At 33.8% G+C, this 26042-nt stretch overlaps 1 protein-coding gene across 5 annotated transcripts in view; it reads right to left on the minus strand.

The window, feature by feature from the left end:
* RALGAPA1 (Ral GTPase activating protein catalytic subunit alpha 1) overlaps window positions 1-26042 on the minus strand; it is a 314150-nt gene that overhangs the window by 59864 nt on the left and 228244 nt on the right. For all 5 annotated transcript variants that reach the window (XM_044664768.1, XM_044664769.1, XM_044664766.1 and 2 more), the window contains 4 exons: window positions 24149-25013; window positions 21480-21551; window positions 15168-15291; window positions 13834-13989 (listed from right to left, as the gene is read on the minus strand). In XM_044664768.1, the coding sequence (XP_044520703.1) occupies window positions 13834-13989; window positions 15168-15291; window positions 21480-21551; window positions 24149-25013 (1217 nt within the window). The remainder of the gene's footprint in view (window positions 1-13833; window positions 13990-15167; window positions 15292-21479; window positions 21552-24148; window positions 25014-26042) is intronic.

Below are 26042 nucleotides of genomic sequence, written 5' to 3' on the forward strand. Positions count from 1 at the left end.
GATCCTGAAGGTAACAGGGAGTCACTAAAGTTTACTGTGTAGAAGGTGGGGCTGGGAGAGGGGGAACATATGTGATATGGTAAGACTAGTGCTTTGGGAATATAAAGTGGCTAAATGAAGGAAGGATTGGAATGAGGAAGAGACTTGAGGCAGTCTAACTCACCAGCAAGCTATTGCAATAGGACAAGTATTAGATGATAAAGGACTGTGTCAGAGTGGTGATAGTGACAGTGGAGAGAAGAGAACATATTTAAGAACGTGTTACAAAGATGAAACTGACAGGCCTTGGCAATGGAATGGATATGGGGGCAAAAGACAATGAAGAGTTAGAGGATGACACCTAAGTTTTGAACCATGGTGTTGCCCTATACACTAATGTAATGTATATGGGGAGAGTTTAGGGGACAAGATAATTTTTGTTTTAGACAAGTTGAATTTAAGATATCATCTACTAGCCATCTAGTTTGAGGTTGTCTGAAAGGCAGATGGAGATATGAGATTGGAGGTCAGTAGAAAGCCTAGGACAGCATAGGTTTGAGAATCCTCAGGATAGATAGTGATTAAATCCATGATGACACCATTAAGTGAAATAGAACAGAGAAGAGAAGAGGGCCCAGGAGAGAACCCTAAGGGACACCTATAGTTAGAGAACATGATCCAGATAAAGATCTAGTAAAAGAAGATTGAAAAGAAGTGATCAGATAAGTAGAAAAACTGGGAGTGTCCTAAAAACCTAGAGCAGAGAGTAATCAAGGAGAAGAGGGTGATAAACAGTGTTAAAGAATGCAGAAAGTTTGAGGAGAATGAGGATTGAGAACAGGCCATTGGATTTGTCAATTAAGAGGTCACTGATAGTTTTGTAGAGATTAGTTTCAGTGGAATGAAAAGGTTCAAAACCATATTGTAAAGGGTCAAGAAGAGAGTGAGAGGCCAAAAAGTGGAGATGCCAATTGGAGACAGCCTTTTCACTGAGTTTAGCTACAAAAGACAGAAGGGATAAAGGACAAAGGGTAGGTATGAAGCAAAGATTTTTTCAAGAAAACCACATCATGTGAAAGTTTTTTCAAGATGGAGACACAAGTATGTTTATTGGTAGTGAGAAAAAAGTCAGTAGACAGGGAGAGTGAAAATAAGTTATAGGGTATGAATAACAGAGCAGGCAATCTGTTGGAAGAGAGGGAACGGAATGGATTGAGTAGATAGTGGGGTTAGCCTTAAAAGTAGGCCATTTTATCAAAGCAGCATATGAGTCACGTGAGATGAGGAAGAAGGGGGAACAGGGAACTTGTGGCAAATGGTTTCATTTTTTCTATAAAATATGAAGCAAAAGTCTCAGCTGAGAGGATGGGAGGAGGGAGAGAGCTAAAGGAACTTTGAGGAGAAATGAAAAGGTTTGGAAGAGCTGTTGTGGAGAGCGGGATAGTGAGATGATGAGGAAAGTACAATAGAAATGCTATTGTAGTGTGTGTAGTAGCAGTGAAGGACCAATTGAGGTGTGTAACATATATCACTTGGTAGATAAGTGAGAAAGACAGTGTGATTTTATCCATCTTTGCTCAGCAGAATGAATTTTCCAAATGCACAAAGCCACTCATATGCAAAATAAAAAGGAAATAATTTGTATACAAAGTCATTCTGTGGTGGATGGGACAAACATGGGGAAATAAGGAAAGGCCTCTTTGTAGGTGTAAAGTTGAGTATGAGGAAGAGTGAGTAAGCTGGTTTGGCTGGCGTATGGAGAGTGAGGGAAGGAGTAATACATTATCATCATCCAGGAAAGACAGGGTGGAACTAGATTGTAATACTAGAAGCAATAGACAAATCACTGAAGGTTCTTGAGCAGAGGAGACTAGGCTTTTACTTTAGGAACATCAATTTAAAAGGCATATGGAGAATGGATGGGAAGGAGAAAACAATTAAAAGACTAAAAAATACAGGTTGGGTGATGAGGACCTGAATTTCGTTATAGTATGAGTACTGAAAGGAGGATGAATACAAGAGATACTGTCAAAACCTACAACTAAACTTCTTAGGCAAATGCTATAATATTGACTCATATGATAAATCTATTATCAACTACAAGTCTATTATAAACTATAGATCTTTTTCAAGAAAATTATTGCTATCCCATGTCTACTTTTATAGTGATATTTTTTTTAAGTGGGCTTCATATTTCTTCCTATTTAACTTCATTTAGTTTGATCAAATAGCTACAACCTGCTGAGATAATTCTGAATCTTGATTCTGGAATCCAAATGATAAGTTCTCAAGGTAACACTCTCAAGAATTGCTTTATTAGCCTAACAATCAACCAGAAAAAGAAATGGAGCTTGCCTATCTTCATACATTGTTTCTGCCCCTCCCCCTTTTAACTTTTTTCTTTATTGTTATGACCTTAAGCATTCGATGCTACATTTGTTAAGCTTCTACATTAAAGGCATTATGAAAAAAATGGTAAGAAATAAAAACAAAACAAGCCTATCCAAGTGTAACTTACATTGTATTGGGTGGTTAAGATGCGATATAATGCAATGCAATAGAATACAATCTATAAACTAATTAAAATAGAAAGAATATTGTGGAAAGAGGGTTAAGGGAAAGAGAAAGGTTTTATGGGGGTGATGGCACTCATTAGCAGGATCACAATATCCCTCTATTTTTGATACTTTTTCTCTTCTTTTAGGGGTTACCTTGGGTACTATCTATTCTGCCTTGCTTGCTTCCTAAAAGTGTTAATTAGTGAATTAAACAGCAAATTATTAATGAAACTATGCTGGTACATAGTGATTCCTGAATTATATGCTGATAATAGTTTTTAATTTTGCCAGGTATCAATGACCTCAGAATTTGTTGCTAGAACATCAGGGATAAAAAGACAGAACCCAAATAATTTCTATAGTTATTAAGGGTGTTTAACTAGGTTAAACAATATATATATATATATGGACAAGCCAATACAAAACATATACAAAATAATTTGTCATCTATGAGAAAAATAGATAGTGGCCAGTAGTTTAGTTTTACTCAGACTCTAGTTTTTAAGGAGTTTCCTGGAATATTTACTTATTTTCTGGTGGCACATTTGCAGGATGATTTCCCTGATTCACCACAGAAACTTTTCTAAATGTTTTCATCTTTTCAAAAATTTCCTACATCCCTGTCGACTCCGCTCTCAAACTGAGAACTTTGCTACACTGAAAAAATTTGAGGCCATTTGCAGAGATCTCTTTTCTCATCTGGAATCACTTAGATGGCATCTGCCACTATCTTTCATTAATCCCATCTCACATGAAGTAGTTCTTTTTACCAAGGCAAACTCTCCATGCACAAAATATTCCATATTCCATTGTCTTCTCTAGCCAACTGATCTATTATCATCTTTACTGTCTCTCATTATTGCTACTATGTCAACTTGTTGCTTCTTATTGCCTATAAACATGGCAACTTAAAAAATTCATTTGATTCCTCAATCCCTATCTCTTGTACCTTTTGTGGCTAAACTCCTTGAGAAAATCGTCTATAACCAATGCCTACACTTCTTGAATTTCTTATTCCCTTCATAATGTTGTACAATTTGGCTTCTGACTTAATTATTCAACAGAAATATTCTCTCCAGTGACTGTTTTCTTAATGGCTAAATCAAATGGCCTTTTCTTTCTTTCTTTTTTTTTTTAAACCCTTACCTTCTGTCTTGGAGTCAATATTGTGTATTGGCTCCAAGGCAGAAGAATGGTAAGGGTAGGCGATGGGGGTCAAGTGACTTGCCCAGGGTCACACAGCTGGGAAGTGTTTGAGGCCAGATTTGAACCTAGGACCTCCCATCTCTAGGCCTGGCTCTCAATCCTCTGAGCTATCCAGCTGCCCCCTAAATGGCCTTTTCTTAATCCTCATTCTTTTTGTCTTCTCTATAGCTTTTGACACTGTTGTTCACCCTCTTCTTGATACTCTACTTCCTATGTTTTTGTGACACTCATTTCCTGGTTCTCTTCCTAAACCTAACAGCTTACGTGTTTGTATGCATGTTGTCTTCTCTGTCTCCTCTGCTGGATCTCCATCAAGGTCATGCCCACTAACAGTTGGGATACTCACCGAAGCTCTGTCCTATGCCTTCTCTTCTTTTATACTACATTATCTGATAATCTCTTCAGTTCCTATGGTTTCAATTATCATCTCTATGCAGATGCTTCTCATTAAACTCTCTCCCAACTTCTAGACTCATATCTCTAACTGCTAATTAGACATCTTGAACTTAAACTTAACATGCTCCTCTTTCTTCCCTCTTCCCATTCCCTCCATAAACCCTTCCCTCTTCTCAATCATCTAGGCTTACAGCCTATGTATCATCCTCAACTCTTTACTCTCACTGCCCCTATAGAATTAGATGCCTAACTTTATAATATCTCTTGTTGTCCCCCTCTCTCCTCTGACACTGCACTACCCCAGAGCTGGATGACATTAACCATGCCTGGAATACTGCAATAACCTACTAGTTAGTCTCCCTGCTTAAAGTCTTTCTTTATTCCAACTTGTTCTCCTGTCAAATTGGATCTGACCATATCTGGCTCCTCTTCAATAAACTCTAGTGGCTCTCTTATAGCTTCTAAGATTAACTACAGAATCTTTCATTTGAATGAAAAACAACAACAACAACAACCCATACCTTACTAAATATCAGTTCTAAGGTAGAAGAATGGTAGAATCTAGGCAATTAGGGTTATGTGACTTGCCAAGAGTCACACAGCTAGTGAATGTCTGAGGCCACATTTGAATCCAGTAGCTCCCATCTTCAGGCCTGGCTCTCTTATTCACTGAGCCACCTACCTATTCTGTTCATTTGGCTTTTAAAGCCCTTCATAACCTACTCTCTTCCTGCCTTTCTGGACTTCTTGCACTTGTCTCCCTTCCATAATACTTTGTGATCTAGTAATTCTGGCTTTTTTGTTGTACATGACATTTCACATACCAACTCTAGTCATTTTCATTGACTGTCCTCTATTCCTACCCTATTCCTGGAATGCTCTCCTCTCTGTCTCATGGTTTCCTTTAAATCTCAGTTAAAATGCCATATTCTGAAAGAAGTCATTCCCAGTCTCCATCAATTGCTCTGTTTCATTGTCTCCAATATATCCTATATGCATCTTGTCTGTACAGTTGTTTGCATGTTGTCCTCCCCGTTAGACTATGAGTTCCTTGAAAGCATGGCTGATTTTTTGCCTTTTTTGTATTTCCAGAGTTTAGCACAGTGCCTGACACTTAGTAGATGATCAATATATGCGTGTTAACTGAATGTTAGGTTTTTATGTCATGAACAATTTCTTTGTAAAAAGAACTGTTATACCCTGGATATAGTGAACACCAAATAACATCACAAAAATAAAATTGATTTTATTTCAATTTTTGATAGTACAGGTAGTGACTGTTTTCTGAAAGCTTGATAGAATTCTCCTGTGAATCTATCAAGACCAGTAATCTTTTTCTTGGGTAGTTCCTTTACTAGATTTTTCCCCCTAAGATTAAATTAAATATTTCACTCTGGACTTGTCATTGTAGCTATTAAATAGATTAAACACAATTACATTAGTCTAAAAATACAAAACACATATTTATCATTTCTATTCTATACATTCTATATTCTTTATATTCTATTATATTAATGTATCACAACATTTAGCCATTTCCCCAATCAATGGATATCTATCTACTCTGTTTATGACTTTTTGATATTACATAATGTGTTTCTTTTATTATCGAACTAATCTCCTAGGAATGGGTCTCTATATCAAAATGAATAATTTTAAGTTCTTAGCATGGTCCCAAATGGCTGGATCAATTCATGGCTCCAACAACTATATATTAGTGTTTCTATCTTTTACCCTCCAACATTGACAACCTCTATCTTTTGTCATCTTTATTAATTTTTTGGAATCCTGCATCTATTTTATTTGTAATTATTATTTATGACATAGAACAATCTACATCATATGTATGACTGTAAAATTTGCAATTTTTCCTGGGAAAGGTTTCTTCTTTTGTTTTTACTCATATTAAAATTTAGTCTATGTTCCCTTCTTTCGGTAATATTCAGTAGAAGCATCATCTTCCATATGAAACCCTTTCTTATGCTCCCCTCCCCCTGCCGGCTAGTGCTTTCTTATCCAAATTTTGTTGTTGTTCAGTCATGTCAATTGTATCCAACTCTTCATGTCCCCATTTGGGTTTTTCTTGGCAAAGATACTGGAGTTTGTCATTTCCTTCTCCAGATCATTTTGCAGAAGAGAAAACTGGGGCAAACAGGGTTAAGTGATTTGCCCAGGGTCACAACAGTGTGACCTAGTATGTGCCTGAGACTAGATTTGAACTGAGGAAGATCTGTCTTCTTGACTTCAGGCCTGGCATTCTATCTATTATGTTATCTAGTTTCCCTAACTGCTTGGTATTTAAATTACTTTCTATATATTTACTTTTATTAACTTTGCAGTTTTATATGTATTTACTGTCTCCTTCATTAGACTACAAAGTCTAAAGAGATTACTTCTTTTTTTCCATTGTATCCTCAGAAGCTAACATAGTACATGACATGTACTAGGCAGTAGTACTTTGCTAGATGAGTTAATTGTTGATGTCATAAGATTATTATCTACTGGAAAATGGCTTTATGGTCTTATGTTGTAATCTCCTGTATAGATATCACTCCTATTAGAGATTGATGCAACCCCATCCTCCATCAACATTTCTCTCCCTACCTGAGTTAAATTAATTCTGTTTGTTTCCAAAAATTTTATTGGATCCTATTTTCCTTATTTTAAAACTGGAAGGAATATTAAGAGGCCAATGAATCCAGTACTCTTATTTTGCAGATGAGGAAGATGAGTTGCACAGATGATAAGTGATTTACCAGAATCATATACCTATGAAGTGTCTGATAAAGGATTTTAAACCAGGTTTTCTAAGTCTAGTGCTCTATCTACCCATGAGATTTCACATAATCAAAATGACATATTTTTATCTTTTGTGATCTTCTCTATCCCATGTTTAGAAGGAGAGGCAGTTAGGTGGCTGAGTGGATAGAGAGTCAGACCTGGAGACAGAAGGTCCTGAGTTAGAATTTGGACTTAAGACACTTCCTACTTTGTGACCGTGGGCAAGAAAATTAACTCCAGTTGCCTAGCCCATACCAAACTTGTACCTTGGAACAGATACTTAGTATTGATTCTAAGACAAAAGAAAAGGGTTAAAAAAAAGAATATTAGGGGGGACCCTAGTAACAGTTATGAAAAGTAATTTTAGGTATGTGTTACTTCCTTATATTGGATATTTGGTTTTATATGGGTCAATGAAGTTGGTTTAAATGTTACTTATGTCAAACTTCTTTCCAGTTTTTCTAGAAATTACTTTTTTGACTAATTTATAATTTCAGGTTTATCAAATTCAATTGTTTCTGATTCTTCCCTAAACAGGCCGTTCCACTCATTTATTCTATTTTTAACCACTATTGAGCAGTTTTGCTATTTACTCTTTTTTATATAATTCCAGGTTTTAGTGATATTTATCTTTCATTTCTCATTTTTAAAAATCCTTATCTTCTCTCTTAGAATCAATATTGTGTATTGGTTCCAAGGCAGAAGAATGATAAGGACCAGACAATGGTGGGTAAGGGACTTGCCCAATGTTACAAAGCTAGGAAATGTCTGAGGCCAGATTTGAACCTAGGACTTCCTGTCTCTAGGCCTGGTTTTCAATCCACTCAGTCACTTGGCTGCCTCCTATTTCTCATTTGAATGATATAATGGAATATTATTCATTTCACTAAATCTCATCCTGATGCTGTACACAACTTTAGATCCTGAACTGGAAGGGATCTCAGGGGCAAATTAGTCAAATCCCCTATATTGAATGAGAAACCCAGGGGGTAAATTCCTGGTTTGAAGTCAAAGGACCTAAGCTGCTTGCTATCTGTGTGATATGGGGCAATCTCTGGTGCACCATATTTATAGGAACATTAATTCAGGGATGAAAGAGATTTTAGAGGGTGCATATTCCAATCTCTTCCTTTTTATTTTTTTAAGGTCTATTTCTTTTATTTTTTTCAATTGCATGTAGAAGCAATTTTCAATAAATGTTTTCCCAAATTTTGTGATTCAAATTCTTTCTCCTCTTCCTCTCTCCTCTCCTTCTTTCCCCAAATGGTAAATAATCTGATCTAGGTTATGACAATGCTGTCATGCAATACATATTCCCCATGTTGTAAAAGAAGACATATCTCACATACAAGAAAAAACTTATGATGGAAATAAAACAAAAATGTTATGCTTCAATCTGCATGCAAACTGACAGTTCCTTTTATGGCTGTGGATAGCATTTTTCATCATAAACATACTACTTTTATAATTTTTATTTCATAGGTTGGATCTCTATCACAAACTTTTAGGAGAGAATGAACAAAAAGCTTTATAGAGTAGGCAAGCATGGATTGATTGTGATCTGCATTGCTGAAACGGAGATACTAAAGTGATGAGATCACATCCATTTGCGTATTTGAGTACTTTTAAGTGATATTCTCATATGGAAAGGATGATATTGATCTTGATAAGCAATTTACTACTGTTAGTGGTTTGAGACATGTGCAGAGCTATTTATATTTTTCAGCTTTATTCTTGTACTAAGAGCATATTTTTAATATAATTTACTGGGGCTTAAAGGAATATTTTAGAATAAGGTTGCTTTGGTTACTTATTTGCACGTATGATTTTCCTTTTGGTGTTTCTAAGGACTGAACGTATAACATAATTTTATTAGCAAAATGCTTTAACAACTCAAATAAGGCATTGAACAATATATGACCGAAGGAGAACTTGTTAATATCTCTTTGTAGTTCCTTGAAATTCTATAATTAGACATTTTTTTTAGTTTACTTTCCAGAGGTTATAGTCAGGCTATAGTTTCTTAGGGGTTTCCTTGGAGTCTAATTTTATTTTCCCAAACATTTATAGCAGTTATTAATACCTAATCTGAATAGGACTAACCAGACTTATTTATAAACTAGAAACTCATGTAGATTCTTTTACAAAATTTGAAAGAAAATCAACACTTTTTTCATTAATAGAATTTCAGAGGGAACTGACTCAAACTGCAAATATAAATTTGTGTACATGAGTCAAATTGTATGTGAACTATATCATTCTTATCACTTAGCAAAAACTAAATTTTGAAAGAGTTGATTAACTTTACTATAAAGCTGGATTTAATGATGTGGCCTAGAGGAAACTGGGAAACAAGAAGAGGCAAGAAGCATCTGCTATGATACTAAGTGTTGGAACTACAAAACTGGAAAAGGTCAGTCTCTCCCCTAAAGAAACTTACGAGAAATATAAAAATAAATAGAAAACAAAACAGAATTTTATGGGTGGATATAAGTTAAACAGTGAAGTGAAAGACTTTGCAACAAGTCTAACATTGTTAATATATGGTTGGTGAAGGAGAATATATGAAATAAAGATAGAATGAGAAGTTGGAGCCAGATTGTGAATATTTTTAAAATGTCAGATGAGGGAGTTTGTATTTTATCCTATAAGCAGTAGGGAACAACATGATTAGATTTCAGTTTTAGGAAATGGAAAAGAGTTTTCCAATGAATTGCTCAATTGTACTAATATTTCCTCTTTCTTTTCTTTTTTGTCTTTAAAAATAATATTTGTTACAAAGGATGGCTCTCTGGGAGAGAAAGAAGGAGGAATAATGGGGAAAACTATAATGATGTAAAAAAAGCCATCAATAAAAATGTATTTAAAAATAAAAAAGGAATGAAAGGGGATACTACAAATATTTTGTCAGTGTTTACATCACTTCTGATTTTTAGATGGTGAAAAAGAAATTACTTTTAAGTATTTTTCCATTATAAAGATAGACACAATTTGTAGAGAGAAATGACTTAGACTGGTGGCTGACCATGGGCATTGTATATTAAAGTATAAAAACATATGAATGACCCAACTTGACTATCATTGGACAATTTGTGACAAAAAACGTAGAAAAGTTGCTGCTACTAGGTTTTGATCTTTTGAAAAACTGAAGTCTTTCTTCCTAAGGGAAAAAAAAAATGCTATACTTAAAAAATATCTAGAGAAGTTACAAGCCATGCTTATTTCGTGGGTCAAAAACAATCATTTTGCAAAATTACTATATAACATTTCAAATGAAAAATCAGAACTAAAGTTGGCGTCTTTAAAATAGACATAAATGATTCCTTACCCTTTTCCCCCCAGCTAAGTTTAACATCAAGAACAAGAAAGACATCAATAATTCTAGTTTGCCAGAGGCATGGCTACTTCTTTATACTCACTGTCATGTATCTAATTTAATTTAAAGGTATTAAACTCCATGCTGAGGTCAACAAGCCTTACTTCCTCCGAAATTACACTTCAACCAATGTTCATTAATGTGTCTACTGAATGGATTAGCACATCTGAAGATATATGTACAAAGGAAAAGGGGACAATTTAATGATATCCAATTGTTCATTCATAATAGGACACACGTTCAAGGCCTCAACTTATTATCACTAATGTGGAATTTATTAAATTCTGGTAAAAAATACCAATGCAATAAGCCTTTTTTTTTTGTTGTCGAATGGAATTGGTATTAAAAATTAGCTACACATTAAAAATTTTTTTCTTCTTCTGAAGAAACATTTTTTTCATGATATATCACAGCAAAATATTTTATAGAATCATGAGATTATAGATTTAAAGCAGTCATGCAGACCATGCAGACCAACTTTTTTTCTTAAACTGATTTTTACTGATGAGGGAATCTGATGCCCAGAGTAATTTGTCCAAGATCACACAGGTCAGAACGCCAAAGACAGATTTTAAACCAGGTCATCTGATTCCTAATCTAGTGCCTTTTTAAAATCAGTCATGCTGGCTAACATAGAAATATTTGATAACTATTCCCATATAAACTTTTTTTTTAAACCCTTAATTTTGGTGTATTGTCTCATAGGTGGAAGAGTGGTAAGGGGGGCAAGGCCTGACTCTCACTCCACTGAGCTACCCAGCTGCCCCCCCCCCCCATATAAACTTTTAAAATAAATTAGATGGGAGTGAACACACTTTCCTAATCAAATATAATTAAATGGCAATCTAACTTCTGGTACTTTTTTTTTTCTTCAGTTGTTTCAGTTGTGTCCTACTCCATTTGGAGTTTTCTTTGAACAATACTGAAGTGGTTTGCCATTTTCTTCTCCAGATGATTTTTTTATAGATGAGGAAACTGAGACAAACAGGGTTATATGACTTGCTCAGGATCACACTGCTATTATGTGTCTGAGGTAAGATCTGAACACCGGTATATGCGTCTTCCTGACTCACAGACTGACACTCTTAGTCACTATAGTACCTAGCTGCCCTTTGCTACTTGTTTAGAACATTCTAATTATAATCTAATCTCAATTTTGTGGCCTTTAACTATTCATTTTGCCTATCTCTCAATGTTTGAAGCAATAGCAAATGAGATTATTATCCTAGAAAAGTAGTGGATAAAGGATTTCAGATAAAAAAAAAATTTTGACATATATATGGCAGGTAGATGGTGTCATGGATAGAATACCAAGCCTTGAAATAGGATGGCTTAAGTTCAAATGTGGACTCAAAAACTTACTGTGTGTGGCCCTGGGCAAAAAAGTCACCTAACCTCTGTTTAATAGCATCTAACTCCCAGGGTTATAGAGAGGATAAAAATGAGATAACAGTTGAAAAGTTTTTAGCATATGGACTGGCATATATTATTATATAAACTATTATATATTAAAAAGCTATTATTATTATAATATAGTTTTGAGATTATAAAAGCATTCACATATTTTGCACTTTAAAACAATTCAGAGATATGTACTACAGGTATTATTGTTGCCATTTTTATAATTAAGGAGATTGAAATTCTGAAAATATTAAGAGGTCCCAGGTCATACAGCAAGTGTTGGAAACAGGATTTGAACTCAGGTCTTGATGACTTCAAGCCTAGCACACTAAACTCTATACAATGCTGCTAATGACTTGGAAATTCATTTGATAACTTTCTAGTGAAATTGTTTAAGATTTATCTAAAGTGACAGGAGTGATTTTAATTGATAGCAGTATTGTTTTATATGGTAGCCTTTATTTTAGTCTGGAGTTATTTTAAGCAATAGTTTTGAATAAACAGAGAAAGGAGAAAGTAAAAATGAGAAATGGTAGGTTTGCAGTTAACTTTTAAAATGCTTTTCTCTGGGTGAATTACAATCACCTTTACACCAAGATTTTTATCAATAAGGAATATAAAATATTACCATGTACTCATCATAATACTTTAAGCTGTTCAAAGGTTAGTAAAATGATTATGTCTTTTTTTGCTAATAAAAAATGTTATCTGGGAAAACAAATGTTATCAGTTCAAATTTTCTTGGTGAACGTTTTTTAAAAAGAGATCAAATCATTTCAAGGAAAAACTTTCATTCTAAGACAATAAATTTATTATTTAATTTTTTATGAAATGATTATGATATAAGGAGAGGTAGTACCTGTCTTCAAGGAGCTTACAAGTTAAGGAAGAATGTTTTTGGTCTGGGAAGTCAGAGCCATAGAATAAACTATAAACTAATATATGGATTTTAAAGCTTTTATAACCTTGTAAATAATGTCATCCCCTAATGAATGCAATCTACTTGATTATAAAACTGTTTAATTTTTGTCTTTTTATCCCAAGCACACAGCATTCAATATATGCTTAATGAATGCTTATAGAGTAATAATATTGCAAATAAATTTTGATTTCATAGTACTTTTAGCAATATTTTTACTACTTTAGACTAGTGTTGAGAACGGTAGTTGTTACATATTTGTTTTTATTATATACTGTTATCCATATCCATATATATATATATATATATATATATATNAAAGTAGGAGCAATAGTAGAAAGGACTCTAAAATTCTGCCACTATAAGGCTTAGGCCTGACTATAGATGCTGCCATTCTGCTAGCTGTGTCTTTGGGAAGTTATTTAATCCTCCTGAAACTCATTTCCATCATCTATAAAATGGCAATATCTATATCACTGGGTTACTTTCAGGATCAAAGTGACTAGTTAAAAATACGTTGTAGCTTAATAAATGTAAGCTAGTAGTCGAATCTGATATCTTATTCTTACTTTAGTATAAATTAACTGTAGTCAGGCAATTAGGTGGTACAATGGGTAGAGTGACCAGCCTAGGGTCAAGAAGACTAGGTTTAAATCCCTCACACGCTTAGTAGGTCTATGACCCTGGGCAAGTCACTTAACCCTGTTTGCCTCAGTTTCCTTATTTTTATTTTTTATTTTATTATTTTTTTTTTTTACCCTTGTTCTTCGGTGTATTGTCTCATAGGTGGAAGATTGGTAAGGGTGGGCAATGGGGGTCAAGTGACTTGCCCAGGGTCACACAGCTGGGAAGTGGCTGAGGCCGGGTTTGAACCTAGGACCTCCTGTCTCTAGGCCTGACTCTCACTCCACTGAGCTACCCAGCTGCCCCCGCCATATCTATATTTTATGTAAAGCTAAGGTTTGGTTGAGGAATTTAACCCCTAATTCAGATATTTTTCTTATAGTTAACTGAATTTCTTTATAACACTCTACAATGTTATTTCTAGTTAATGCACTGTATTATAAAATGGGGAGTCATATTAGAAAAACACAAAACTTGTGCTTTATGAAGCTTATTACTTTATATCTGAATATAGAGGCTTATAGTATTTCTTCAAGTAGTAGTCTGCTTTACTAGGGCTTATAATTTAATAAAAAAAAGCAAAAAATGCTTACTTTTTTGGTTAAAGAGTCATCAGAATCAGAAGGCATTCGTGTTGAGACATGAAACATTACTTCTACTGTAGAAGTAGCAAAATATGGAGTGGTCAATCCAGTGCTTTTGTTTTTTTGCAATCCTCCCATAAAACCACAGTGATTTGTTAGGTTTACCTGTGAGAAGTCAAAGAAAAAGTTTGAAACTATCATAATGTAAAAGACCCAAAATCATAGACATTTTAAATGCCTAAAATAACATTTTCCAATTATTTAAAAAATTAATAGTGAAACTAAATCAGAACTCATTTTATTCTTGAGCTCAGGGCACTTAATTAGTAGAAATTAATTAGGAAAGAAACCAACTGCTGAGCAATAGTATCCGATGTTGGTCTAATAGGTGTTAATGATAAATTACAAAGGCTTGTGGGAGATCATGGCAATGAAATCTCCCCCTCCCACCTTCCCAGCCAAAAGACTGGAAATGGCTTAAGGATAAAAATTTATACAGTAATGCCAATTTGATTGAATGACCAATAGATGTGTGATATTAAACCAGTTGAAAACTATTCCTCAATTTATGTTATTATCTTGCCCTTGACTAGAGGTGGAAAATAATCATTTAGCACTCTTAAAGTATGTTTTTTCTCCATGACAAATTATAGATTAATTTGTACACAAGTTTTTTAATAAGAGGACTGAACCACCTGATAAAAGGAAGGTAATGTTTTATTTCATTCAGTCTATATTTTCCATAGAGACTGAATACTTTCCCAATACTTTTCATTACATACTATGAAGAGCTGCAAAGAAGAACTAATAGTAATATTGGATGATCTAGAAATAATCTACTTTATTTATGTTAGATTTTATGATAATTATTTTATAATGTTAATAGCATATTTGCGTACTTTTATCACAATGGCAAGAAGTAAGTATAATTAATCTCTAATAGGTAAGGATAATTAGGCACAGAAAATGAATGATTTGCTCAAGATTACACAGGTGGTTCAATTCCAGCTGCAAATGAATACATGCATACTTAAAATACCTACTATGTACAAGTGTGAGAAAGCTGGGAAGAGACCCAACTCTTCTGACACTGTCCAATGCTCCAAAAATTGCTGTTTTGACAGCTGAGACTCAGAGCAGAAGCAATGGCACGACTGAAAGTGGTTTTAGAATTAGTCCCTAGAAGTCCCCCCAGATTTTAGAAGATTAATCCCCAGAAGTATTTTCTAGTAACATAAAGAAAAAAAAGTATCATAAAGAAGGAGGAAAAAAATCCTTCCTTTCCTACAAGAAAACAAATAATCTAAAATTCTTTATAAGATGTTAAAATTTAAAACTAATACCTCCCAACCAAGACCAGCTACAAAATCCTCATAAGCCTGACTTCCTCCAGTATTAGTGAGAATGGAGTGCTTATCTTCTTGTCCCTCTGCCACATAAAATACAGCAATCTTGTGTGTCTCTCGGCTGTAGGAAGAAAAGATCATATTTTTTTATTAAATAAACTATTTATGTCTATACAATTTGTAAAGTACTTGATAGGACCAGTGACTGACAAAAAGATGAAGGCTTATAAAACTGTGCATATCCTCTGATCCAGTAATACTAGGCTTGTATTCCAAAGAGATTTTTCAAAGGGGAAAGGACTTACTTGTACAAAAATATTTTTAGCAGCCCTTTTTCTGGAAGCAAAGAATTGGAAATTGAGAGGATATCCATAAATTGGGAAATGGATAAGCAGATTGGGGTATATTATGGTGATAGAATACTATTGTGTTATAAGAAATAATGAACAGGATGATTTCAGAAAAAAGTAGAAAGACTGACATGAACCGATGCAGAGTGAAATAAGCAGACTGGAGAACATTGTACACACTAATAGTAATATTGTAGGATAATCAACTGAAAAAGACTTAGCTACTCTCAGCAATAAAATTATCCAGGATAATTCTTAAGGACTCATTACAAAAAATGCTATCCAACTCCAGAGAAAGACCTGTTGGAGTTGGAATACAGATCAAAGCACACTGTTTTCACTTTGGATTATTTGGGGTTTTAATTTATATGAGTATTCTTATTCTCTTGCAACAGTGGACAATATGGAAATAGGTTTTACATGATAATACATGACAATGCAGATCAAATTGCTTACCATTTCTGAGAAGGGTGACAGAAGGGAGAGAGGGGTTTTAAATTTATACTACAAAATTTGAATTTTATAACTTCAAAAAACTTATATGGAAAATTGTCATTACATGTAATTGGTTTTCATTAGTTAGAGCCTTAAAGTTTAACCTCATTGAATGTCTTTTGATTTTTCTTTCTTGTTTACCTTTTTATGCTTCTCTTGAGTCTTGTATTTGAGAGTTAAATTTTCCAATCAGCTCTGGTTTTCATCAGGAATATTTAAAAGTCCTCTATTTTATTTGCATACCCATTTCCCACCCTGAAGAATTTTACTAAATTTTGTTGGGTTACTTGGTTGAAGTCCTAGTTCTTTTGCCCTCTGGTCCTTTAATGTAGAAGCTGCTAAATATTGTGTTACTCTGACTTGAATTATTTCTTTTTGGAATATTTTTCTTTTGACCCAAAAGAGGTATATTTATGTTAACATGCCTGGGATTTTTCTTTTGGGGCTTTCTTTCAAGATGTGCTAATAGATTCTTTCAATTTTCATTTTATTCTCTCATTCAAATAGATCTCTTGAGATTATGATTTCTTAATTCATTAATGTTTCCTCCTTAATCTATTTTTCAGGTGAGTTGTTTTTGTTAGTAGATAGCTTACATTTTATCCTAATATTTTCTTTCATGAGTCACTGAGTTCTGTTTTACTTCATTTTAAACTTCATGGAATCCATTTCTTGGATAATCAATCAAAGCAAGTATTATTAAGTACTTATTATAAGCCTGGAATTGTGTTAGTGCCTGGGAATAAAAATACGATAATAATTAAATTCACCAAATTAAAGGAATGACAGTAATTTACTTCATACAAGAAACACATGTGAAACACATACACACTGGGAGAGTGAAAAATAGGGGAGTGAACAAAATATATTATGTTTCCAATGATTATAAAATCAGAAATCACTCAGCCTGGACTCAGATAAGGTAATAATAAAAACTGATAAAGTAATGAATGATAATCAGGAAAACCAACTATGTTTAAAGGTGTCATAGAAGAGGATTCTTTAACTTTTGGTCATGTACTATTACCAATATTTTATAAAATGTACCCTCAATTTGTGCATGATATACCTAAAATGTGCATAAATTATATGCCTAAAACAATTCCAGATGATATAATGAATAAATACATTTCCTAGGCAACATGTGAATTATAATATATTGCAATATGCTGAAACTACATGAATGAATGAGGGACCATTGTATACTCTTTCACATTGTGGAAGTCCAACTCTTTTCAAAATACCCATTTACTATATTTGATATCTATCCATCTAATATAAATATTGAGAGGAGGTACCAGGATCAACAATATTATACCAGGATCAACAATATTATTTAATATTAGAAGTTTAATTATTTTTAAGTAAAGAAATACTTAAAAATTAGTTAATATTTTCTTCTTGCAATTTATATCTATATCCATACATGATGATACATTAATAATAAATACATATATACCAAATGGTGTGGTGGATAAATTTTTAAGAAAAATATTTAAGTAAGAAGGCATTGAGAATAAAACATTTATAGTAGGAGATTTTAATATTTCAATGGTAGAATTGGATAAATTCAATAGAAAGATAAGGAGGAAAATATAGAACTGAATGAATTGTTGGATAAACAGGATTTGGAGTAGACTTTTGAATAGAAATACTGAAGAAAAAACATTTTTCTAAGAAATCTATGATATGTTTACAAAAACTGATGTGCTATAGCAGAGAGGAATTTTATCCTGTTGAAATCATAATGTAATAAAATTTGAGGAATAAAGGAAAAACAAGCAAAAGAAATAGATAACTGGAAATAATTACATAGGACAAAGAATAAATCACAGAAGGAGTAAATATGACAATGAAGCAACACATGAAACTTGAGACAAAGGCATTTATAAATTTTAATAAAAATATATATTAGCAAATATTCCTAAAAAATGGGAAAAGAAAGGATTAATTAACTAACAAGATTTTAAAAATGAACAATTCTAAAACAAATACAAAAAAACTCCTTGAAAATGATAAAGAGAAACATGAAAATAAAAAGACCATAAAACTGATAAAAAGAGCAAGGAATAGCTTTTTATAGTTTAATAACATTTATTAGAGAGGCACTGTATTACATGGTGGATTGAACCCAACCTTTGAAGACAGAAGAACCTGAATTCAAATTTTGCCACATTTACTAGCTATGGGAGTCTAAAGAAGTAATTCAACCAAAACTTCCTCTATAAAATGGAGGCAATGACAGCATCTATCTCACAGGGTTGTTGTGTGGATTAAATGAATTTCTTCTGTAAAATAGGGATAATAATAGAATGTAGTTCAAGGAGTGGCTGTGAGGATCATGAGCTAATTATTGTAAAGTAGCTTGCAAACATTAAAACCACTATATAAATGTTAGCTATTAGCTAGCCAAGTCTCACCTCTAGTATGTATTGTCTATTCTAGGTAAGTTACTCCTCACTATTTCTCAGTCCTCCCCAATATAATCTCTTGCTAAGACCTGTCAATTTCATTTTTTCAACGACTCTCAAATATTCCTCCCTGCCACATTTGCTCTTCTGACACAGCCATTTCTTTCTTCCCTTCAGTCCTTCCTGTCTGTCTACTGTCTGTCTATTTTTTAAAAACAAACAAAAAACTCTTACTTTCTGTCTTACAATTAATACTATGTACTGGTTCCAAGGCAGGAGAGAGGTAAGGGCTAGACAATGGGGGTCAAGTGACTTGCCTAGGATCACACAGCTAGGAACTGGTTTGAGGCCAGATCTGAACCCAAGATTTCTTGTTGAGCAAGTATAATTAGCTTTGGTGGAAGATTTCTACCCCACTTAAGAGATTTTTATTCCAATGAAATTAGGTCCAGTTAAAAAAAAATCAATAAAGCATTAGCTAAATTGATAAAAAAAGAGAGGAAAATTAGCAAAATGAAAAATGAACAAGATAGATCATAATAGGTAAATAAAAATAAGTGTTTGGCCTAGATGATTTCTGAGGACTCTTGGTTCTGAATCTATGTTCCTAATAATCTTTTGTCACTATAATCCTATAATACTTTATGTATTAGAAGTATTCAAAACTACTATATACCATTATATATCAGCAAATCTAAGAATTCAAAGGAAATTAATATAGATAATAAAACATCTAAACTAACAAGAAAGAGATCATTAACTAAGAAACTGAGCAAAACAAGAATTGATTGCTCTAGAAAAAAAATTCTAGGAAAAATGGAATTACTTGTGAATTCTACGAAATACTTTTTCAAACTAATTAGTATGTATTTTACAGAATTTATCTACAAAAAATAGCAGGCACTTTACAGAACTTATTATAGTACTGATACCTTAATCAACCAATCAATTTTGAAGCAAAAAATTTAAATATAATTGTTACATCTCTTTACCCTCTCACTTATTACCCCAACCTCATATTTCACTGGAAAAAATTTATGCCATTCACAGAGAGATCCTTTTTCTCCTATTTTTCTAACCATTCAGGTGACTTCTTCTTCCTCTGCTTCTTCCTTTACCTCTGCCTCACATGAAGCTTTTGCTGAGGCAAATTCCCATCTACACGCACATTCCATCCTATATTTTCCAGTCTTTATCTTCTCTGTTCTCTATCTACTAGCTGCTTCTTTTCTCCCTACAAACATGGTGATATCTCCTCCATGCTCAAAAAAAAAATCCTCACTTGATCTATCCAAACCAGGCAGGTATAATCCTGCAACTTCTTGAGGAAGCCATTTAAAATCTGTGCCTCCACAATTCTGACCTCATCATTGAACTGCTCTCTTTAAAGTCACTAAATATCTCTTAGTTGCCAAAACTAATGACCTTTCCTCAATCTTAATCCTTAACCTCCCTGAAACTTTTGACAATGCTGAGCACGTTCTTCTCCTTGATATTCTCTCAGTCTAGATATTCATGTGACTGCTTTCTCCCAGTTTTTCTCTTAGCTTTCTGCTTGCTCCATCTCTGTGCCCTTTGCTAGATTTTCATCTGGGTCATACCCACTAACAGTCTAGGCTTGCAAGGCTATGCCTCATTTCCTTCTACACTACTATATTTGGTGATCTCATTATCTTCCATAGGTTCAATTATCAATGCAGATGACTCTCAGATCTATTTTTTGGCACTAACCTTTCTCCCAATGTTTAAATTGCCTGCAAGGCATCTTGAACTAGATATCACGTAGATAAATTAAAATCACCATGTCCCAAATTGAATTGATTTAATTTCCTCTGAAACCCTCTCCTCTCTTCCTGACTTCCTTATTACTCTCAATAATAACCACTATTGTCCTAGTTACCCAAGCCCATAACCTAGGTATCATCCTTGACTACTCACCATCTCTTAATCTCCAATATCCTAATCAGATGCTAAATCTTGTTACTACTTCTATCTTTTCTACACACCCTCTTATATTCTCTGACACTACAGTCACCCTGGAAATAGGTACTCACCTCATACCTGGACTGTTACAATAGCTTGCTGGTTGGTCTCTCTACCTCAAGGCTCTCCCCATTCTAATCACTTAGCTGTCAAACTTACCTTTCTAAAGTACAGGTGTCATGATATTGGCTCCCTCATTAATAAACTCTAAAAAGGAAGATGGAGGCTGATGGGAAGATCTCTTGATCTTGGTCTACTGTACCTTTCACAAGTAACACTGAGATGCTCTGAATTTACTGACATTGTTCCTGCCAACACATTGTTCCTGTCGACATGTTTAATTTTCTTTTTGATTTTTGACTCTGGCCATTGTCTACTTGATGAAGGTAATCAGATACACATGGCATCATGAAGCACAATGCTTGCTTTTCACAGCTTCTTTTTGTGTTTTATCCACATTACTTTGATAGAGATCCACTGATATTAAACTCCTTCCAGTGCCCAACTCAAGCAACAGCAGTAGCAGCTTAATTCGTTTACATTTTGCTTATATATTCCACAGACGAGAGAGCACTTAAGCACCAATACTTCTCCTTTGTTTTTTCCTTGTGAAAAACTAATAGATCATGTACTGTGAGTGACTAAAGTCACTGGTAGTATCATAGTTTTAGCAAAAGGTCTTCCTTTTAAGGAGAAAATCAAGTCCAAAGAGAAACTTGGATACCTTAAAACTAAGATTAGATAGAGGGAATTACAGAATCATAGATAAAGATTTGAAAGGGACCTTAGAAGTCTTTGAGACAAATGCTTCATCTTATAGATTAGGGAATTAATAATGTGTTCAGAATCACAAAGTTTTTAAGTATTTGAAGCAGGAATTACATCTTAGAATTACCCTCAAGCTAAAATGAGGCATCACAGCAAACCTTTAGAAGGGATTTCTTAGCTTAATTGCATAAACTATAGTTTTGATTAACATATTTAATTTTTTAATTTAGATATAACATTTAAATATACATAAGGAAAAAATAGACCATAGCTATTTACAAATGGCTATTTTTAGTACTTACCACTGTCTTGAATCCAAGTTTTTAAGTTCTCTAAGTAGCTTTTCATTTTTCTTCAGGAGATGAAAGCTCCTCCTAAGGAAAGGATGAATAAATGTTTTCATCACCTTTATAATGAATGCTGTGATAGTCCTAGAATATACCTTCTACTTTCCTTATGGAGTACTTTTACTTCTGCCTTTTAATGTTTCTAATACAAAGGTTAACAGATCCTTAAAAAACTCTTTAAGAATATCCATTGCTTTCTAAATAAGGGCCTGATATTTTCTTATCAGAAGATTACATCTATTGGTTTCTTCAATTTTAATCTTGTAGACTATGTACAGAACTAAATGTGGATTTCATCTATATGTAGCTTTAAAAGATAAATCAAAAGGTTTTGGGTGAAATAAGTTATTTACAAATCCCAAACCATTTATTAAAAAATAATGGTAACTCAGAATTTGGATACTCCACAAGTAAAATTATGTTTATTACATAACTTCATTTGCCCATAAGATGATAATTAAAAATATTGCATTTGGAGTGAGTTAAAGATGAATCAATGCTTTTGTCCTGGGCTATGTGGCTTGGGTAAGCTCCTTAGTCTTCTGAAGTCTCAGTTTCCTCAACAGCAAAAAATGGTCAACACTTCTAACTTACTACTAGTAATAGGGGACATTTACATAGTGCTTTTTTCAAAGTGTTTACACACCTTGTTTTATTTGTGCTTTTTCACAGTACTGTCACTATCATCAAATGAATTAATGGGTAAAGCACTTCGTAAATTTGTATTATTATTATTGTTACAGCTTAGAGGCCTTCTATGCAACTGAAATAATTGCATTAGACTAGGTGGTCCTAAATTAGTGTATGAGTTGTAGTTATAAGACGGAAAATAATAGTTTAATAGCTGGAAGGGTCCTTCTATACCACCTTATCATGAACATTACAAGTCACAGATGACAGATGAGGATTAGAGAATGAAAGATTAAAACTGAAAGGGAACTGAGAGATGATCTAGTCCAACACTGATTTTATAAATGAGAACATAGCCCCAGAGAAGTTAAGTTATTTTTTCAATGACACCCAAATTAGTGCAGCAGATCCAGGACTGAATAACAAGTCTTGACTCCAAATTTAGCATTCTTCTTACCTTCTACTCCACTAATCCTCTAGGAAAACCTATGGAAGGTCAAAGAGTCTTGGGAATATAAACTCAGAGAGGTAAAATGATATACACAAAGTTTACACAATGACTTTAGTGGCAGAGCCAGTATGGAAAGGCTCCTGAAATCAAACAGATGATTCTAATAGTTTTCTAAGTATCCCCCTTGTCTTGAGTCTCTCTCTGTTCTCATTTGACCTGTATAATACTACTTACTATGCATGTTATTCCCTTAATTAATCAAATCCGTTGGCTTCATATGGCCATTGGCATCAAATAGAAATTCCTTGATTTAGATTTTAAGTTCTTCATAGCTTTCTCCCAATCTATTCTTTCAACCTCTTTGGACATTACTGTTCAGCCATACTGGCCCCTCACTGCTGCCTCATAGAACCTTCTCTCTTCCTTCAAGATACAACTTAAGCACTGCTTCCTAAATGAAGCCTTTCCCAATCCCTTCAACTGCTAATGTCTTCCATTTAAAACAACTATATATATTGTATTATTTGTATTAATTATTTCAGTTATATGTCCTTTTTGTCTTCCTCATTAGAATGAAAATTCCTTGTGTGTTGGAATTGTTACACTTTTATTTGACTCTCCAGGGACTTACAAACACAGTACCTTGCACATAATAGGATCTTAATAAATATTTGATTGAAATAGTAATATTTGAATCATCCTTTTACTATCTTAAATATAAACATCTTAATATATATTTTTTTTACTTTACCTTACCTTTACCTTACTTTTTTTTAAAACCCTTACCTTCCATCTTAGAATCAATACTGAGTATTGGTTCTAAAGCAGAAGAGTGGTAAGGGCTAGGCAATGGGGGTTAAGTGACTTGCCCAGGGTCACATAGCTGGGAAGTGTCTGTGGCCAGATTTGAACCCAGGACCTCCTGTCTCTGGGCCTGGCTTTCAATCCACTGAGCCACCCAGCTGCCCCCTACCTTACTTTTTTTTGAAGTAGAAAGTAAAAGCAAAATGTGCAGCACCAAATGCCTAACTTTAATCAATGATATACTCTTAGCTAATGAAAAACTTTTAAGAAGCTCTATATCTTCCTTAAATAGATAAAATTTTGAACAAATTTAGATGTTCTTTCTGATTAGATCCTGAATCCAGTGCTTCAAATTCTGAAACTATTGCCTTGCTATTACTTTATTTTCTAAGTATTTGGCAGGAAAAAAACATATTTATTGTTTGTCATAGCTTTAAAGATAGCCTATATAAATGAATTGAAAATGTATGGTTTTTATGAGTATTTCTTTACTTAGTACCTTTTGCTTAATGAAGAGAATGCACACACATTATATATGAACACACACACACACATTACTAGTGGCCATAGAGATATCTTTTCTCTTTTTAGAATGATTCATACCCCTACCTTTCCTACCTGAATATTAATATGCCTCCTAGGTCTTAACAAATCCATGGGGGGAACCACTAAAAACATTTTTGCATAAACCAAAAAGTATTTAAATCCCAAACCTAAGCATTTCTTGTTCATTCCTTACCTTTTGTCCCAGGAATTCATTCCCAAAATACTGAGGAGCAATCTGCAATAATAAAATGCTGATTGAGGCTTCTGAGATGTCGGTTCATCTTGTTCCATAGCCTTCATATTTAAGTCATTAAAGTACTTTTCAACAAATTCCCTCTCCTCTGTGCATTGCTTAAGGATGGCATTGATAACATCATTTTCTTGTTTTTCAGAGATGCACACAGGTTGTGGAGCAGGAATGTTAAGTGAGACACCAGTCCTTTGCAAGCATTCGGGGCTCGTAACACCTAAATATTGGAGAAGCTCATCAAGAACATCTTCATCATCTCTTATTGTATCCCAAGTCGGCACCGTTTCTCTGAATCTCCTCTTAATCTGGAGTGCAAACCCATCTCTTACAGTTATATCCTCTAGAGGGTCAACAGAACTTGGAGTATCTTCTGGCTTCTCTTGGTGAGACAATGAAAGCATGAATGACACTGGTTCTGAGGAATATCTTATAGATGGTGGTCCATAAAGGATGGCAGAGTCCCATGAATATTTACCAGACAGATCACGAACTATAATTCTTACATTTGAATTAGCTGATGTGAGCCCAGCACATAATCCTCCTCCAGGTATACTCTCTTCTGATCTTATCTGAATACAAGATACTAATGTTGTATTGTTCAATACAAAAAATTGGAGATTTGGACTCTCAAAAAGCTCAGGAGAAAGTTCAGAACTTTCACTGTAATGATTGTCATGATTTTCACAAACCTGACTTGTTAGCATAGCAGGACCACCATTCATTGGATAGTGACCTAAGTGGTTTACCAAGTGTGTTATAACAGTACGAGCTGCAACTGAGATTAATCCTTGTTGTATTTGAGTTTTTACTGTAAGTAAAAAAAAAAAAAATAAAAGAATCGGTATACTGATGCTTAAGACATATAGTATCTAGCAAACAATATGAAAGTACATTTATATTTAAAAAGATTATGTTTGCAAACTGCCAAAAAATTCCATTATCAATATATCTGATATAAGTACTACTTATTTCACTTTTGCATTTCAAAAATGAAGGAAGGAAAATGAAATTTCTTTGATGCAGATATGTTGATTTTGCAATCAATAGTAAGCCAAGATTGTTTCAATTTTTTGTTTGTTTAGGGGTTTCAAATTTAAACTAAATCCTGGATGATGGTATGGTTGCAAAGAGAAACAAGATGTTATTAATCTCTCAGAAATTCAATAAGTTAAAAAATTAAAAATAGTAACCCAACTATTTCAAAATAAGGCAATGAAATCAATTCCACTTATAAAATTTCCCATTTCTTGAGTAGATTTCTAGATTTAGATAATTTACATTGAAACTTGAAATTCACAAACAAAACTTTTTTACAGGTAGAAATGCTGTATTTCTAAAAACAAGTCATTTTCTTGGGTTGCAGAGTCCAGTCTGAACAGTTACTCAATCTGAACTCCTTTTCTTTTGAATAAGGATTAGGTCAAACAAGCAGAGAATGATATATGACTGTCCAAATGGGCTACTCAGTAAAAAGGAGAAAGTTTTAAAGAAGGAATGGGATAGTAAAAAGCCTGAAATTAGTAGGCAGGAAATAAAGTAACTAATGAGGATCTGAAGGAGACAAAAGAGAAGAGAGATCAAACACCTTAATGAGAGTGAGAATTAAATATATTCATGTTATAAGGTGAAAGAGAAATAAGCATTTATAAGATACCCACTATGTGCCAGGTTGCTAAAGCTTTACAATTATCATCCTATTTGATCCTCACAAAAACCCTGCAAAGTAGGTGCTATTATTTTTCCCCATTTTACTAATGTGAAACAGAGGTTAAGTGACTTCACCCAGGTTCACAAAATAAGTGTCTCATTTGAACTCCTATCTTTCTGACTCCAGGTG

The sequence above is a fragment of the Gracilinanus agilis genome, chromosome 2 (genome assembly GCF_016433145.1).
Source record: "Gracilinanus agilis isolate LMUSP501 chromosome 2, AgileGrace, whole genome shotgun sequence".
NCBI lineage: Eukaryota > Metazoa > Chordata > Mammalia > Didelphimorphia > Didelphidae > Gracilinanus > Gracilinanus agilis.